Genomic DNA, 19,126 nt, shown 5'->3' with positions numbered 1-19,126 from the left:
TACACTGGTGCCTGCCTCCATGCTGTGTCCTCCGGGGTAAAGACTCAATCAACCTCCCGGGCAAGTCAGGTTTCTCATCTCCAACACTCCGCCAACATGTACCTTTCCTGAACGACTCCTCTATTGCGCCTTGCAGTGTGAAGAGCTCCAGTACCGTGGTACTCTGAAGTTCCTCCTGTCAGATGTTCCTAACAACTCTACTTGTATGACAGACAGCTGTAGCCTGATCAGGGACCTCCTGGATCCCGGCTCTCTATCCGTGTTGCATTTACAGCCAACTACTCCACCGGTGTCTGCTGCAGAACCATAAGTGTCCATACGACCTCGGGGAGCGGGCCCCGGCCTTGCGCTGAGAACCTATAGGCAGGGTTCCTCTTCCAACCCACAACTGCTCTCTGTTCTCCTACTCCTTCATTCCGCGCTGTTCCTTCTCTCTCTGATGGAAGCTTAGGTTGCAGTTCCACGTCTTTCTCCTTCTGTTCCTTTCCCGTGCCAGCTGGCTCAGGTCACTGAGGCAGCTGCAGCACTCCTTCCTCCATCCTTCCTTCTAGGGATCCGTCCTCAGTCTCTCCTGACTGACTGACTCCCTAGCCTCCTCTCTCTCGACTGACATCCCGTCAGACAGACCTGTAATTCTAAACTTTCCCACTCTTTTATATCTAACTCCACCCACCTCCCAGCACATCTCGTGTTGCGAATCAAGGACCCACGAAAGGTGCTCTGCTATCCTCTAAGAATGGAGCCATAATCTGGTCCGTTGCTGAACTATCCTGTGTATGGGTGCAGGTGTTGGAGTGTGGAAAGGAGTTCCCAACTTACCTAGTTGGTGGGGCACTACACCTTAGGAGAAGGTGCAGTACCTCTGTGGCGACTGAGCCTCAGGGGTGCCACAAATGCACCAATGCATAAAGAACTCATTTTGCTGCTAAGGATAATGCTCAGTTTTCCATTTTACCTGATTTGTTGTAAATACTGATGTGTTTCAATGTTGAGTTGTCAGTAGCATAAAACGTCACTGGGATATTCCACAGGTAGCTGAAAAGACAGAAACATCACGTGTCATCTTCTTTGTGTGAGTTACAACATGACCATGGCCAATATATAGCTTGTTTTTCATGAAGAGACAATTTGCACCTTTCTAAGGCTGGTTTCACATTAGCGCTTTTTAAGCGCACGCACGGCCGGGGGTAGCTCCGCCCCCGAGCCGGCTCTCTGCCCGGCGTGCCCGCCCCTTGCTTGTAGCGCCGCCTACTAGCGGACAGCGGCGCCTGCGATCGGCGCACCCTATCTTTAGCATAGGGTGCGCAGATCGTGCGCAGGCCGTGCGCTAGTTGCGCTTTGACCTGCGCTGCGCACTTTTGACGGTGCGCCGTGCGCGCCAAAATCCGAAAAGTTAGATTTTGGCGCGCACGGCGCACCGTCAAAAGTGCGCAGCGCAGGTCAAAGCGCAACTAGCGCACGGCCTGCGCACGATCTGCGCACCCTATGCTAAAGATAGGGTGCGCCGATCGCAGGCGCCGCTGTCCGCTAGTAGGCGGCGCTACAAGCAAGGGGCGGGCACGCCGGGCAGAGAGCCGGCTCGGGGTCGGAGCTACCCCCGGCCGTGCGTGCGCTTAAAAAGCGCTAATGTGAAACCAGCCTTAGGTATCAATTGTTACGCAGGCACCTATGAGACATTTTTTACTTTAAAGGGAATTCAGGATACTAAAACGAGCAATGGGGCAACAGGGGGATTTATTATTTCCAAGGGGGCAAAAAATGGGCACTTTTATTTTCTAAGGCACTTATGAAAATTATTTTTTTATAGGTGGCAAATGTAGTATGTTAGGAGCAATAAGTTCAGTTCCGTTATCGGGCAACATTGCAAGGACAATAAAAGGAGCAATTGGGTCAGCAAGGATAGTTTGAGGTATCAGTAGACTGAGGAGTTAATGCAGATAGGGTTTAGATACAGTAAGTAGATAAGGATGTTGCTGGAGATGTGCCTAAGCTCTGCAGATGGAAGAAATCATGCTGGTTTGGTTGAGTTGGAAAAGATGGGAAAAGTGAATGACCTATTCTTAAAAAATGCCACCTGTAAGTCATTCTATACAGCATATATACAGTAACATGAAAAAGTACTCTTGCCCTATGAGCTTTTCCATATTTTTTCACGTTGCAAACACAATTTTAAATGTTATGTGATACACTCACACAAAGTAGCAAGTATGTGTCAAGTGTAAAGGAAAAGATACAGGGCTTTCTAAATATTTGAAAAATACAAATCTGACTAAAATTTTTGGGTGTAACGTGAAAAAATGTGGAAAAGTTCAAAAGGCATGGATACTTTTTCAAGGCACTGTATATGTGTGTGTGCAAAACTATTGTGTTTTCTCTTTTTAAATCATAATGACATCCCACAACATCCAAATGACCCTGATCAAAAGGTCACATACCCTGGTGATTTTGGCCTGATAACATGCACAGAAGTTGATACAAATGGGCTTGAATGGCTACTAAAGGTAACATCCTCACCTGTGACCTGTTTGCTTGTAATCAGTGTGTGTGCATAAAAGCTGAGTGAGTTTCTGGGATCCAGACAGACTCTTGCATGAGTCATGGGGAAAGCAAAAGAATTGTCAATGGATCTACGGGAAAAGGTAGTTGAACTGTATAAAACAGGAAATGGATGCAAAAAGATATCTAAGAAATTGGTAATACCAGTCAGCAGCGTTCAAACTGTGATTAACAAATGGAAAATCAGGGGCTCTTTAAAAACAAATCCATGGTCAGGTAGACCAACAAAAATTTTGTCCACAACTGCCAGGAAAATTGTTCGGGTTGCAAAGAAAAACCCACAAATAACATCAGCTGAAATACTGGACTTTCTGAAAACTGTTCTATGTGGCTGTTTCAATATGCACAATATGGAGGCACTTAAAGAAAAATGGGCTGCATGGTCGAGTCAAGAGAAGAAAGCCATTACTGTGCAAATGCCACAAAGTATCTCACCTACAATACACAAAACAGCACAAAGACAAGCCTCAAAACTTCTGAAACAAGGTAATTTGGAGTGATGAGACCAAAATGGATTTTTTTTGCCACAACCATAAACGTTACATTTGGAGAGAGGTCAACAAGGCCTATGATGAAAGGAACACCTTTCCTACTGTAAAGCATGGAGGTGAATTGCTGATGTTTTTGGGATGTGTGAGCTACAAAGGCACAGGAAACTTGGTCAATGTTGCAGGAAAGATGAATGCAGCACATTATCAGCAAATACTGGAGGCAAATTTGTAATCATCAGCCCAGAAGCTGCGCATGGGGCGTACTTGGACATCATGACGTTCCAACATGACAACATGACAACGATCCAAACCACAAGGCCAAGTTGATCTGTCTTTGGCTACAGCAGAACAAAGTGAAAGTTCTAGAGTGGCCATGTCAGTCTCCTGACCTCAATATTATTGAGCCACTCTCGGGAGATCTCAAGCGTGCAGTTCATGCTAGACAGCCCAAGAAATTACAAGAACTGAAGGCTTTTTGACACTAAGAGTGGGCAGCTTTACAATCTGAGAAAATAAAAAACCTCATCCACAACTACCACAAAAGACTTCAAGCTGTCATTGATTTTAGAGGGGGCAATACACGGTATTAAAAAATGGGGAATATGAAAGTTTGATCAGGGTCATTTTGATGGTTTTGGTTGTCATTTTGATTTAAAAAGAGAAAGTAGTTTGACAATAAACGGCTTCACCCAACCACTAACACACACAGTAATGGGAGAAAGTGTTGGCAGGCACCCCTGAAATTCTTAATAAATTGGCATTTTGATTTTGGATTTCTCTTCTTTTGCAAGCTGCTTCAGGTCTCTTATATTTGAAGGGTGCCTTCTCCCAACAGTAATTTTAAGATCTCTCTTCAGTTGTGTAATTGCAATTATTATTATTTTCTGGGAGAAATATTTCATTTTTGACCATGACTGTATATATGCTGTAATCAGGGCTGGGACAAGTGGTATGTAGGGTAGACACATGTCTAGGGCGCCTACCCTGCATATACGAGAGCAGCACACTTTGAAAATAAAAATTGCTGAATGTTTGTTACCTAACCCATCGGAGGGAGGTGTGCATTAGGAGTCCTGTTACCTTAGTCTTTTGAGCCACTCCTTTGCTTTGGTGTGTGTGGGGGGAGCTATTAGCTTCATCTCCCTAGGGCACCAAAATACTTTGTCCCGACCCTGGCGGTAAACAACTATATGGTCTATTAAGCTAACATCTATTGCTAAATGGTCACTGTATGGTTTTGGTGTTCATATAGAGGTATTTATTCAGTAACCACATTGCCATCTGTTGAGGTGCGCACTATACCCACTATAACTCCATTATATCTCAGTAATTGTGAACATGATTATTTGGGTTAGGGGACCAAACAAGGATGTTTTGCCCTGTATGTGCTGAACCACCAGCAATGCCTCTGGTCCAGAAGGCAGTATGGAAGGAACAAGTGGTTCATAAGTGGAAAAAGAAGCATATTTTACTGATAAGATATATTACAAAGTTTCAAATATTCACCTGTACTATTACTTTTTCTGCTCATTTATGTAATATCACTGTTCAAAATAAGCTGTTAGATGTTGTGTATACATAAGGAATAACAGTATTTCTGGTCATTAAATAATCTGTACACTGAATTTTCACAAATATCTCCAATTTTCACACCTCTTTGGTGAAATGTATGTAGACCACCTGCCGCGATGTCTCACATATACAGTGCACAGACACAGATGGATTCCTGTTGTTATTTTTCTGTTGTAATACATCCTCAGAAACAGTTACACATGGAGTATGAAGAATACTATACAGCAGGACTGAGCCTTGTGTTTGTGAATCCAGCACAGCTGTGAGATATAACAGTTACACCATACAGGTGAGTCTCACTGAATTGAATGCTTGTTACTGCTGTTTCCCTTCTCTGTAGAGTATTAGGCTGGGGTCACACTAACCGACGAGAAATACGGTCCGTACTTTCCATGCGTAAAACGGAGAAATGTCCCCTAAATAGTGATCCGTATGTCATCCGTAATCAAGGTGTGGTTGCGTATTTTGTGCATGTAAGCATCCTTATGTGATACGTATGCATCCGTATGCCGAGATTTTCATTTCATGTATTTATTTATATGTCCCTGACTAATAATTAGATTATGATTTGTGTGTAAATTTTGGGACGTCTAGGTGTTAAATTATGGGGTTAATTCGTTGGAAAACAATGCGCGGGCTCCCGCGGCATAATCGCAACCAGAGAGGTAAAGCAGGTGAATGAGGGCAGATTTTACTAACCTTGAGAGAGACCATTGTTTTTGCCCCCCCCGGCTACAAAAATCTGACCCCAGCTCATTAGTTCCACCTCAGGTCAGCCGGGGACTCCGCACAGCCTCACTGATGTCACTGGCTGACCTGAGGTGAACTAATGAGCATGGGGAAAAAATGCAGAAACTTTCTTATGCTCATTAGTTCATCTCCGGGCAGCCAGGGAGGCTGCGCAGAGATGAAATAATTCATTCTGGCAGTGGTTTACATGGGGCTGGTCGCACTAGCACCGATCCCTGTGTAAACCACTTAACCCCTACTGATGGATTGCAGCAGGGACCTGACTGAGCAGCGAGAGGTAAGGATATGGTTGCTTTTTTGTGTTATTTTTGTTACAGGTCGATGGCTTTTATTTGGATTAGCAGAGGAATAAATTCTGTCAAAAACTAGGTGTCTTTATTTCATTAAAATAATTTTTCATTAATGTCTGTGTATGTTTTTAACCATTTAATAGTCTAAGATTAATAATGGATAAGTGTCTTATTGACATTAACCAATTCATATTAACCCATTAGCCACCACTACAGGGCAATGGGAATAGAGAGGATAAGTGCCAGAAATATATATATATATATATAGTATGTCTCAATGACATATATAATGTATATGTGTATTCTATGTGTATATACTGTATCTATTCTTTCGTTTCTTTATTAAACATGTCAGTGTGATTTTACTGTATCACGCACTGAATTGCCGGCTTTTGTTAAAGGACACCGGGTGCATATTTCTCGCAAGTCATACATCTGGTCCATTTTTTGCGCACCCATAGACTTGCATTGGCGTATTGCGGGCGGAATATGCTGACAATCGCAGCATGTTGCGATTGGCACAGACCGTAAAATACGCGCGAGAAATATACGGTTGATGGGAGCTGCCCCATAAAGAATCATTGGTCCATGTGCAATGCATGGTTTTTACGCCTCTCACTCGTCCGTATTTCTCTCTAGTGTGACCCCGGCCTTATAGAAGGTGTAATCTGACACCTCACTGAGCTTGCAGTCCATTTTGCTTCTCGCAAAGCTTTTTTTCGATAGAATGGTGAGTTCAGGAGACGGGAAAGAAGTGGCTTACTTTTCCAGAAAGAGGCAAATTTCTCTGCAAATACATATTACAAAGTTTCTTATATTCACTTGTACTATATATTTATGCAAAATTTGTTGAAATTGAAGTGAATAAAAACCAAGTATGAACAGAACGTATACAGACTGTATTTAAAGCCTAGACTGGATACAATTGGAACAATAATTCAGTTTTGAGCATATCACATTTATTCATGTTTTCAGCCTCTGAATGTAAAGAGGAATTTTCCCATTTACTGAAAGCAAAAAAGGATGAAATTACATTGCAAAGTTGTATACCTTTTCATGTATCTAATAAGTTAGTTTTATTTGGATACAATTAGAAAACCTCTCACATGTCTTTACATGACCTTATAGTTTTATATTGATGCCCGTCAATCTGAAAGTTATATCAGAATTGCTGTATGTCCTTCAAACGTATTTCAAGGCAACTAACGTTATATACTTAATACTATTTTGTCAGGCATGACCAGTGCACTGAAGAGACACATCTGTCTGAATTTTGCAATTTATATTTAATGTAAAGGTTTAATCATTCAATTATTAGGAGGAGTATACCTTTAGTTCTACAAGACATACAAAAATATAGTTTAACACTCACGCATACAGGAACACACACAAATCACATACCTGTATGGTGACTCTGGGGTGGAGGCATCTGCATTTGGATCCAAAAGAAATCTTTCCTGTTGAACAGTATTTCCAGATCGTACATTGAGAACGGGGTAGCCCATTTGTCTGGTCCAGGTATCCATAACATCTTTAACTGGTTTGTTACTTGCCTGAAGAAAGTAATGACAATTAACCCGGGTTGTGAAATCATTATATGTATATTTCCTGTTTATTAGCTGTCAATTTATAGAATGGCAAGGCATTCGGTAGCAATGTACAAAAACTGTCACAATCAACCTCAATCTCTGCATCACATTTTAATTTCTCAGATAAAACGCAGTCACAATATGATTTTAAAGATAAAACAACCGGATTGTCCACTATGAGAAAGTACATTGATGGACTTCTAGATATTAATCTAGGTCCCCACTGTTGCAATCATATAATGCTATGGCACATCATTCTAAAATGCTATTAGTTGGGTTTGACCTATGGCACCCCCACCTGTGAGAACAATGCACCAAAGTTTACATTTTGACCCTTTTAACCATGTGGTGTGTAGGAAAAGCCAACACAAGTAGAAGAAAATGCAAAGGAGCCAAAATTCTTTCCTACCTCTGGAACACCTTTATTCTAAGAATCAATGGAGATCCTGCCAGTTAGACCCACATCTATCACTAAGTAATGTTATATCCTAGTGATATGCTATCACTTACTTTAGTAGGAAAACACTATTTGAAATGTTATTCTAGAACTGTGGCAATCAGAATAAAAAAAATCTTCCTAACTTGCTCACCTCAGCCAGGGCACCCCAGAAGTCATCTGTTTTGGCATTCTTGAAATGATAGTTCTTAAGGTAATTCTAACAAAGGAAAAATAAAGTTATTATATGCTGCCTACACAAACAAGAAAATGATAAGAAACATAGAGAACATTATAACCCTTTTAAACCTTAAAACCCTCCGTCAGGAACAATGGATCTGACAGGCGCAGCTCTTCTACTTTCATTTCTCCCTTTTCACCAGATTTTCAGGAAACCCCCTCCCTCTAGATAGTCTCCTGGCTCTAGCTGCTGTGTGAAACCTGATACCACAGTTGTTCTGCAGAGCTTCAGGAAGGAAGATATAGCTGTGCTGGCTTCTCAGGCTCATTGGTCCCGAACACATCACACTTTATAAGGTTGGTATGTAATGTTTTTAGTCATTACTATTGTTTATTTAGCCTGTTTTATGAATGGATAGAGAAAGGTTTGTGGATATTTCATATAAATAAGGCAGATTTTCTTACAAATGAAAGTGTGCTTCTCAGGAGTTTTGAAATTTGTGTATATCAAAGTTATTACTTTTATGTTGAGTAAATGGGTTTGTTTTGCACCTGATAATGTGTAGTCTCTTTTATTTCATCCCTATGAAGGTCTCTGATCACTTTTAGATCACTGAAATTGAGAAAATTAGATTTTCTAGGCATTTTTCTAGCCTGCGCTTGACAGGCACATTGTTCCATTATGAGTTAGTGCGAATATTGTTCCTGACGGAGGGTAGAGTATAGTTTCAATTATATTCTCAGATATTTATTGTATACTAGGACATCAACTATCAGTAGAAACTCCTTTGTCGTTAATCTGTGTTTGCCCTATGTTACCCAGTGCTTACATTAACATGCCCATTTAACTTAAGGGAATCTGTCACCAGATTTTAGCAACCCCATATGATTCCAGCAATGTAAATTATACTGTTTTCAGATTAGATGGCAAAAACCCAGTTACAGATTCCCTTTAATACTTAAAATGCCCATGAAGGATGTGTGATCTTTTGTTTTAGTGTTTGGTATTTGATGCGAGCCCTACAATAACTCTGGAGCCACAGGTGGGCAGTTTCACTCTCACTTCCTTCAGATCAAACTGACATCTGGGATAAATGAGAGCTTCTGCTGCTTTCAGTCATCCTCTGGATACTACATCAATTATGAGAAGGAGGTGAGAGTGAAATGGCCCATCAGTGTCCGTTGATGGGCTGCAAGGCTCATGTGACATAAAAATGTCATGTGAGTCCCTGGAGACCCATCGCTGAAAATACTGGGACAGTGCTGGCACCGGAGGTGAATATAGGTGAATATAGGTTGCTAATATTTTCCTTAGGGGAGTATGGTAATTGAGAATGGATTTTTCGAGTAGTGACAAACCCTTTAAATAAAAATAAACATTACATACAGTATAATATAAAATAGGCTAAAAAGTTCTGTATTATTAATTGGTTTATTTTTACATTATGAAGTGGGCCAAACTAAGTTGAATCACATAAATGTAATGACATACCTTAAAAAAGGATAAATAGACTAATACTGTACCTGACATCCTAACTGGAACTTCTCTGGTGTAATCCAGTCTTCAAGCATTCGTAAAATGGATGCTCCCTGTAAAAGAAATATAAGCATTTTCCGTGCATTTTTACCTTTAGGCTTATATACCTTATATACCCATATAGCATATACAGTATACTCCATACAAATAATGGTAACATTTCTATGTGAATCCAAGTTATCTTTTATATTACGAAGTTGACGAAATGGCATTAATAATTCAAATATTGGAATAACTTGAAATTTCTCACATTAAGACTCGTGCACTGAGACTTTACAGCGGCAGAACCTCCATGTCTATATAATAGGATATGCTCCCCAAGAAGTGTTGCTATCATGGTGTCAGAAAGATAAATTTATAAATATGGCATTTGGTATAAACTATGTGGATTTCATTCATCATTGCATTTTCAAGTTGTCCAGAGTAATTTACTCCTTTTAATGGTTTAGTTTTTGTGTCTTATTCCCTACATGTTTTACTATTTATTTACTGATTATTATTTGGTTTAGTTTTTTGTACTTTGTTCAAGCAGAGGCATGGCTCCCCATTTTTTGGGCTGTTTATTTTGTTTATATAGCTTTCAAAGGGTGGGTGTCTGACAGTCTGGTCTGGGTTTTGCTCTGCTCTTATCTATTTTTACGTCTGCTGACACATACTGAGGTGATTAACAAGAGTTAGGTACCGTCCCGATTGGGGTTCACCTTGTTGCGATGGGATGACTTTTCCGCTTTTTTGATCAAAACACTGTTAACTAAGTACCCTATGTTATTTATATATACTACTATTTACAGTTGTGCTCAAAAGTGTACATAGCCTGGCAGAATTTTTGCTTTATTGGCCTTTTTTCAGAGAATATGAATTATAACATCAAAACTTTTCTCCACTCATGTTTAGTGGTTGGGTGAAGCCATTTATTGTCAACCTACTGTGTTTTCTCTTTTTAAATCATAATGACAACCCAAAAAATCCAAATGACCCTAATCAAAAGTTCACATACCCCATTTCTTAATACCATGTATTGCCCCCTCTAACATCAATGATAGCTTGAAGTCTTTTTTGGTAGTTGTGGATGAGGTTCTTTATTTTCTCAGATGGTAAAGCTGCCCACTCTTCTTGGCAAAAAGCCTCCAGTTCCTGTAAATTCCTGGGCTGTCTAGCATGAACTGCGCTCTTGAGATCTCCGCAGAGTGGCTCAATGATATTGAGGTCAGGAGACTGAGATGGCCACTCCAGAACCTTCACTTTGTTCTGCTGTAGACAATGATATGTTGACTTGGCCTTGTGTTTTGGATCTTTGTTATGTTGGAACCTCCAAGCAAGTCCCATGTGCAGCTTCTGGGCTGATGAGTGCAAATTTGCCTCCATTATTTGCTGATAACGTGCTGCATTCATCTTTCCTGCAACTTTGACCAATTTTCCTGTGCCTTTGTAGTATACAGATCCCCAAAACATCAGCGATCCACCTCCGTGCTTTGCAGTAGGAATGGTGTTCCTTTCATCACAGGCCTTGTTGACCTCTCCCCAAATGTAACATTTATGGTTGTGGCAAAAAAAATCAATTTTGGTCTCATCACTCCAAATTACCTTGTTCCAGAAGTTTGTCTCTGTGCTGTTTTGCGTATTGTAGGCAAGATACTTTGTGACATTTGCGCAGTAATGGCTTTCTTCTGGCGACTTGACCATGCAACCCATTTTTCTTCAAGTGCCTCCTCCTTCATTGTGCATCTTGAAACAGCCCAGGGGTGTATCCAGGGGGGGCAGCCGGGGCATTTGCCCCAGGCGCAGCCGACAGGGGGTGCCATCGGGCTGCCTGATGCGGTGGTCCAAGGAGGAGACTCCCCATCGGCGGCATTCTGCCACCCCCATACTCTAATTCTTCTGTTCTCTGAGCTAACTGTCAAACTGACAGCTGGCGCAGAGAAAGTGCTGCGCATCTGTGTACTAGCATCTTCAGATGCTAGTACATACACTGTCTGACTCTGACTCACTTGGGGACAGGTGTAAGCACCGCGCCGCCACTGCCAGCGGTGCCTCACCGCCGCCGGCACTTCCGCATGCGCCAGCAGCGTGATCAGGGCACATGATCACGCTGCTGAGGTCACACGCTGGCTCTTCAGAGGCGAAGACTCAGGCAGTGAGGCAGCATTGCGGTTGGTGCAGTAAGTGCTCCAAACGGGTAATGGAGCTGAAGACACCACTGACTGTGCAAGGGAAGATTGGGGGATGGCTGCTGAATTCTCACAGTGCTCACTGAACGCTTTTAGGATTCTCTCGTGCCGGTAATTTACATACATGCGGTCACATGCTGACTAGACATGTGTGGCCTCACTCAGTGAAAATGAACGGAGCAAGGCCGGGCATGTCTAGTTGGAATGTGGCCAGAAGTATACAAATCACATGCTTGTGCTGACATGACCGTGTACTCTTGCCATCTTGCCACCGGTATGGGAGAATCCTAAGTGTGCAGTGCATTCATTGTGAGAATTCAGAATCTGCAATGTCCGGATTCAGCTCTTCAGGTTCCAGTAGTCATCACATGGACACTTCACTAATATGCGATTTTCATACTTATGGTCTTGTAACAACGAGCTTCGCTTCCTGCTTCTTTCTGTTTTTCATTGAACATTGAGATCATTAGGGAGAGCAGCTTGTCAGTACATGACTAAGTTTGGAAATCGCATATGTACTTGGGGGGGGGGCGCCGAACCGACTTCTTGCCCCGGGTGCCAGAAAGCCTAGATACACCTCTGAAACAGCCACACAGCTAGTTTTCAGAGAGTCCTGTATTTCAGCTGATGTTATGTCTGGGTTGTTATTTGCATTCCAAACAATTTTCCTGGCAGTTGTGGATGACATTTTTGATGGTCTACCTGACCTTGATTTTGCTTTACAGAGTCCCTGATTTTCCATTTAATAATCATAGTTTGAATGCTGTTGACTGGCATTCTCAATTCCTTGGATATCTTTTTGTATCCCTTTCCTGTTTCATGCAGTTCAACTACCTTTTCCCGTAGATCCGTTGACAATTCTTTTGCTGTTCCCATGACTCACAATCCAGAAACGTCAGTGGCTAGATGAAAGATGCAAGAGTGTGCAAGATCCCAGAAACTCACTCAGCTTTTATGCACACACTGATTACAAGCAAACAGGTCACAGGTGAGGATGGTACCTTTAGTAGTGATTCAAACCCATTTGTGTCAACTTTTGTGCATGTTATAAGGCCAAAATCACCAGGGTATGTGAACTTTTGATCAGGGTCATTTTTTGGTTGTCTTTATGATGTTTTGATTTAAAAAGAGAAAACACAGTAGAATGATAATAAATGGCTTCACTCAACCACTAACCATGAGTGGAGAAAAAGTTTGGTGTTATCATTCATATTCTCTGAAAAAAGGCCAAGAAAGCAAAAATTCTGCCGGGGTATGTAAACTTTTGAACACAACTGTATTTACTCATTACAGAGTATTCTTATGCTCTGTTTGTTAAATGTCCACAGTGTGAATGCACACCTTGCACTGCATTTATACCAACATATAATCTAGCTCAATTTTTTGGTTTTGGCTTTAGTTTGTGGGTCTCATTCTCTACATATTTTTTGTCAATTTTCTTTTGTCTTATCCCTTTTTTATTTTATTTTTTTTTCATTTCTACCCATAACTTTTTTTTAACCTTGTTTTAGACATGCTCATAAACATGACTTTTACCAAATGTTGCATTTTTTGGTGCATCTCACTCCAGTTTTGAGTGATGAGTCCAGAACTGTTTTAAATTTGGCATATTTTTTTTCTTAAAGATTTGCAGCTTCAGTGCTGAATAGTCACAAAAAAATGGTTAAGGACAAAAATAAATAGCACTTTGGATTTTACCTTAAATTTGCAGACAGTGTGCGCCATTTTAAAGGATTTGGCACAAAATACGTCAGTGAATACCACAAGTGCCATACCTTCTTAAATGTGCTTATGCTAGAGAATATTAATTAGATTAATGAGTGGCCGGAAGAGATGAACGAGATGCAGCGAGGGTGCACAGGGAAGGTAAGTAGGATGTATGCTGGAAGCCAGCGGCTGTCACTGTGCACTATTACAGAGAAATGAATATTCATTTAGCTTTAGCAGCGGCACAGGCTTTAGCCACAGCCGCTGGCTCCTGCCTCTGGGACCCGCTGCCCCACTGCTCCCCTCCCCCACTGTCTTTCTGGGACAATTGACTCATGTATAAGCCCGAGGGGGGTGTTTTCAGCATAAAAAACATATGCTGAAAAACTCGGCTTATACACACGTATATACAGTAATATTGGCAAATTGGCAAAAAAAATCTACAGGAAATTTACAGTAAATTAACTAAAACAAGCGCGGCAGAACATAATTCAGAAAAGAGGGACAAGAAACTAGTCAAAATGAAAGAAAGAAGTAAAAAATTCATATTTCCATAGTAAATAAATAAAATGCATGTATTTTGTTTTAGATTAGTTTAATGAATAAATTAATTTCCAACCTTGTTATATGAAATGGCATCAAAGACAGATGTAATTTCAGCTGGGGTCGAGACGCTGACAATAATTGGATGGGAAGACAGCAGTGCATCATCCTTCATTACAGGTAGCAGGTCATCTATTAAAATTTGGTCAAGCTGTAAAAAATGTTTAGTGTAGAAATTGTCATATTAAATAAAAGATTCTCATTTCTGTATATGCAACAAACCTAAAATCAGCATTAACCATAAAAATGCTTCAAGAGGTCTATATACATACAATGTGCTGCAAGTTATTGCGCTGCAAGTTATTGCGCATATTGGATTTAAGTGTCACAAAGATTTATTTATTTATTTTTAAATATACTTAGGCTATGTGCCCACGTTGCAGAAATGCTGCGGAAATGTCCGCAGTAATTCCGCAACTCCCTGCCACGGGTAAAACGCATGCGGAATTCGCATGTGTTTTCTCACAAAACACAAGCATTTTGCAAGAGTTTTTAGCTTGCAGAATGCATGCGCTTTCCAAGCGATTTGAAGCATCGCTTTGAAAGGTGATTGACAGGTTGGTCACACTTGTCAAGCATAGCGCTTGACAAGTGTGACCAACTTTTTACTATTGATGCTGCCTATGCGGCATCAATAGTAAAAGATAGAATGTAAAAAAAAAAGGTTATTCTCACCTTCCAACGGCCCCCGATCTCCTCCGCGGTGCTCCCAGTACGTTCCATTCCCAGGGATGCTTTGCGCAAAGGACCTTTGTGACGTCACGCTTGCGAGACCACGACGTCATCTCAGGTGATTCACGCAATGCATCCCTGGGACTGGAAGATTCTGACAGCGTGGCTGAGAGGCGGGAGAGCTCCGGGGGCCATCAGAGGGTGAGTATATCACTATTTTTTATTTTAATTCTATTTTTTACAGGATTCCCCCATCATTCTTCCTCGGCATCTGACGTCTCAGCAAAAGCAGGCGCGATGACGTTATTACATGGAGCCCGCTATGCTGAGATTCAGAACACTTGCTGCAGAGACCGGAGCAGCAGGGGAATGAGGATGAAGGGTGAGTATTGTATTTTTTTTAGAACATTGTGGTGGCAAGAATACCATATGGTGGACTATGGGATGCATTATACTGTATGGACTATGGGATGCATTATACTGTATGGACTATGGGGTGTATTATACAGTATGGAGGATAATCCTTTAAACTTTTCATGTGACCCTCCGAATCTCATACTTCCCATGTTCGATTCTCATGTTCCACTATTTCGTCCCACTTAATTTCTCATAGTTGGGAAGAATGTAGAAATAGCATATGTGAACACATGCTATACATATACAATACATTTTTACATATCTTCTTTAAAAAAAAATCAATTACCATATTCCATGTTGGTTCCGCTGAATTAACTCCAGAATACTCAAAGAAGCTGGCAAAGCCTTCATTAAGCCATAAGTCATCCCACCAGTCCATCGTCACTATGTTTCCAAACCACTGAAACAAAAATGCTATCAGATACCAGATTATAAAAGATATCATTTATGATATACTGTAGACATACAAATTTTAATAAAGTATAAGTTGCATAGTAGACATTCTGTCAATTAAAATCTACATTCCATAGAAAACTTGTAATCATTCTGTTCTTTAATTAAAAGCAGCTTCCACTTAGTTATCTCGGCTCCATATTTATCTCAGTGGCATAAATATAAGGTCTCATTCACACGTCGGGTATTTTGTATCGGTGTTTGTAAGCCAAAGTAAGGAGTGGAACTTACAGAGGAAAAACTACCATGGAAAGACTAAGGGTGTGCAGACGCTGCAGAATCCGCTGCGGATTAATCCGCACGGATTTTGCAAAAACCGCAGATAAACCGCAGGTCAAAAGACCTGCGGATTATCTGCGGTTTGGTCCTGCGGATTCACCATCTCCACAATGGTGGAGATAGGAACCCGCTGCGGATTCCGCAGAAAGAATTGACATGTCACTTCTTTCTGCGGTTTCAAAACCGCAGCAAATCTGCACGGATTTTTCTGCAACGTCTACACAGCGTTTTTTTTTTACCATTCATTTGAATGGTACTGTACACCGCAGCTAAAACTGCTGCGGGTCCGCAGCGGCCAAAACCGCTGCGGAAACGCAGCGGAATCCGCAGCGTGTGCACATACCCTAACACCTGTTCTGTGTTTGGAGACACTCCTGGTTGTGGCATACAAATACCGATGAAATACTGATGCTGAATTACTGATGTGTGAATGAGGCCTTAAGGTGCAGAGATTAAAGGAATTGCAAAAATATATTCTTACAGTATATCTATTATCTGATGCAGCCTAGTCTATAAAATAGAAGAGGCAAAGTACGCAACTATTTGAAAAGGTTGATTTAACCAGTTCAGGACTTAGCTATTTTACCCTGTTCCTGATCAGACACATTTTAGGTTTATCGTACATGCGCTTTTCATGGCTGTAAAAAAAATTTCTCATTAGGATATTCAATTTATCTTTCTAGAGATAGATGTGGCTTAATTTTTTTTTATAAAGGGCAAATATGTGTCTATTTTCCACATTCTTTTATTTATTTATTTTCTTTGCAATCACAGAGGACTGCTAAAACCATTTTAAATTGCAATCCTTTTTCACGTACAAATTATTTTTCTATATTGGACATATTTTTTGCCCAATTGGGGCGATGATGCTAGAAACAGAGATTCAGACTGAGAGTGTCTCTTTTTTTCTTACTTTTGTTTTAAGTTGGTTTGTTTCTATATTTTTTTTTCATTTATTTCCCACACTGTGCCTGCCATGAGATTTTAAAAGACTTTTTGGGGAAGGCAATCGAACATATTAATGCATTATTTTTATTGCTAGGGCTGGTATATTAACCCCAGTTACAGGGGAATTTCAGTCTCCTACATCCTACATGCATAGCAGAGGTGACTGTGTATCCTAGGACCCAGCAATAAAATGATCACTGGGTGCAGTGGAGGAAGCATCGTCAGCGTTTCCTCTCCATATACATAAGTGTTTTTTTAGCTTTGCGTATACAGCAATGGAGAAGGGAAACATGGTGATAAACCATGTTTATCCTTTGGCCGGGGTCACAATAGAGAGGAATACGGACGAGTGAGAGGCGTTAAAAGCACGCATTACACACGGACACATTATTCTCTATGGGGCAGCTCCCAACAGCCGTATATTTCTCATCTGTATTTTACGGTCCGTGCCAATCGCAGCATGCTGCGATTGTCAGCGTGCTACGCCCGTAGTATGCCAATGCAAGTCTATGGGTGCGCTAAAAATACGCATTACACATGGACCAGATGTGTGACTTGCGAGAAATACGCACCCGGTGTCCTTTAGAAAAGCCGGCAATTCAGTGCGCGATACAGTAAAATCACACTGACATTTTTAATAACGCAAACAAAAGAATAGATATAGACACATATGATACATACATATATACAGTCATATGTTAAAGTTTGGGCACCCCTATTAATGTTAACCTTTTTTCTTTATAACAATTTTGGTTTTTGCAACAGCTATTTCAGTTTCCTATATCTAATAACTGATGGACTCAGTTATATTTCTGGATTCAAATGAGGTTTATTGTACTAACAGAAAATGTGCAATCTGCATTTAAACAAAATTTGACCGGTGCAAAAGTATGGGCACCCTTATCATTTTCTTGATTTGAACACTCCTAACTACTTTTTACTGACTTCCTGAAGCACTAAATTGGTTTTGGAACCTCATTGAGCTTTGAACTTCATAGCCAGGTGTATCAATTCATGAGAAAAGGTATTTAAGGTGGCCACTTGCAAGTAGTTCTCCTATGAAGAGTGGCATCATGGGCTCCTCAAAACAACTCTCAAATGATCTGAAAACAAAGATTATTCAACATAGCTTTTCAGGGGAAGGATACAAAAAGTTGTCTCAGAGATTTAACTTGTCAGTTTCCACTGTGAGGAACATAGTAAAGAAATGGAAGAACACAGGTACAGTTCTTGTTAAGCCCAGAAGTGGCAGGCCAAGAAAAATATCAGAAAGGCAGAGAAGAATGGTGAGGACAGTCAAGGACAATCCACAGACCACCTCCAAAGACCGGCAGCATCATCTTGCTGCAGATGGTGTCACTGTGCATCGGTCAACAATACAGCGCACTTTGCACAAGGAGAAGCTGTATGGGAGAGTGATGCGAAAGAAGCCGTTTCTGCAAGCACGCCACAAACAGAGTCGCCTGAGGTATGTAAAAGCACATTTGGACAAGCCAGTTACATTTTGGAAGAAGGTCCTGTGGACTGATGAAACAAAGATTGAGTTGTTTGGTCATACAAAAAGGCGTTATGCATGGAGGCTAAAAAACACAGCATTCCAAGAAAAACACTTGCTACCCACAGTAAAATTTGGTGGAGGCTCCATCATGCTTTGGGGCTGTGTGGCCAATGCCGGCACTGGGAATCTTGTTAAAGTTGAGGGTCACATGGATTCAACTCAGTATCAGCAGATTCTTGACAATAATGTGCAAGAATCAGTGACGAAGTTGAAGTTACGCAGGGGATGGATATTTCAGCAAGACAATGATCCAAAACACCGCTCCAAATCTACTCAGGCATTCATGCAGAGGAACAATTACAATGTTCTGGAATGGCCATCCCAGTCCCCAGACCTGAATATCATTGAACATCTGTGGGATGTTTTGAATCGGCCTGTCCATGCTCGGCGACCATCAAACTTAATTGAACTGGAATTGTTTTGTAAACAGGAATGGTCACAAATACCTTCATCCAGGATCCAGGAACTCATTAATAGCTACAGGAAGTGACTAGAGGCTGTTATTTTTGCAAAAGGAGGATCTACGAAATATTAATGTCACTTTTATGTTGAGGTGCCCATACTTTTGCACTGGTCAAATTTTGCTTAAATGCAGATTGCACATTTTCTGTTAGTACAATAAACCTCATTTGAATCCAGAAATATAACGGAGTCCATCAGTTATTAGATATATGAAACTGAAATAGCTGTTGCAAAAAACAAAATTGTTATAAAGAAAAAAGGTTAACATTAATAGGGGTGCCCAAACTTTAACATATGACTGTATATATATATATATACACATGTCATTGAGACAAATATATATATATATATATTTATATTTCACAGAGTTCTTCATAGCAGAATAGCCACTAATTCAATTGCCGGCTTTTGTGAAATCATTCCCCAAGCCGACATGAAATGACACATGGTTTACATAC

At 40.8% G+C, this 19,126-nt stretch overlaps 1 protein-coding gene across 1 annotated transcript in view; it reads right to left on the bottom strand.

The window, feature by feature from the left end:
- Positions 1–19,126, bottom strand: part of ENPEP (glutamyl aminopeptidase) — a 107,842-nt gene that overhangs the window by 44,175 nt on the left and 44,541 nt on the right. The window contains exons 6-11 of the mRNA XM_073571968.1: positions 15,255–15,368; positions 13,896–14,030; positions 9,389–9,454; positions 7,839–7,904; positions 7,061–7,212; positions 956–1,035 (exon numbers count right to left, since the gene is read on the bottom strand). Of these exons, the coding sequence (XP_073428069.1) occupies positions 956–1,035; positions 7,061–7,212; positions 7,839–7,904; positions 9,389–9,454; positions 13,896–14,030; positions 15,255–15,368 (613 nt within the window). The remainder of the gene's footprint in view (positions 1–955; positions 1,036–7,060; positions 7,213–7,838; positions 7,905–9,388; positions 9,455–13,895; positions 14,031–15,254; positions 15,369–19,126) is intronic.

The sequence above is a fragment of the Dendrobates tinctorius genome, unplaced genomic scaffold, assembly GCF_039654945.1.
Source record: "Dendrobates tinctorius isolate UK_male_01 unplaced genomic scaffold, ASM3965494v1 ptg000030l, whole genome shotgun sequence".
Classification (NCBI taxonomy): domain Eukaryota; kingdom Metazoa; phylum Chordata; class Amphibia; order Anura; family Dendrobatidae; genus Dendrobates; species Dendrobates tinctorius.
Note: the sequence above shows the minus strand (reverse complement) of the source record. Positions and strands in the feature narration are given on the sequence as shown.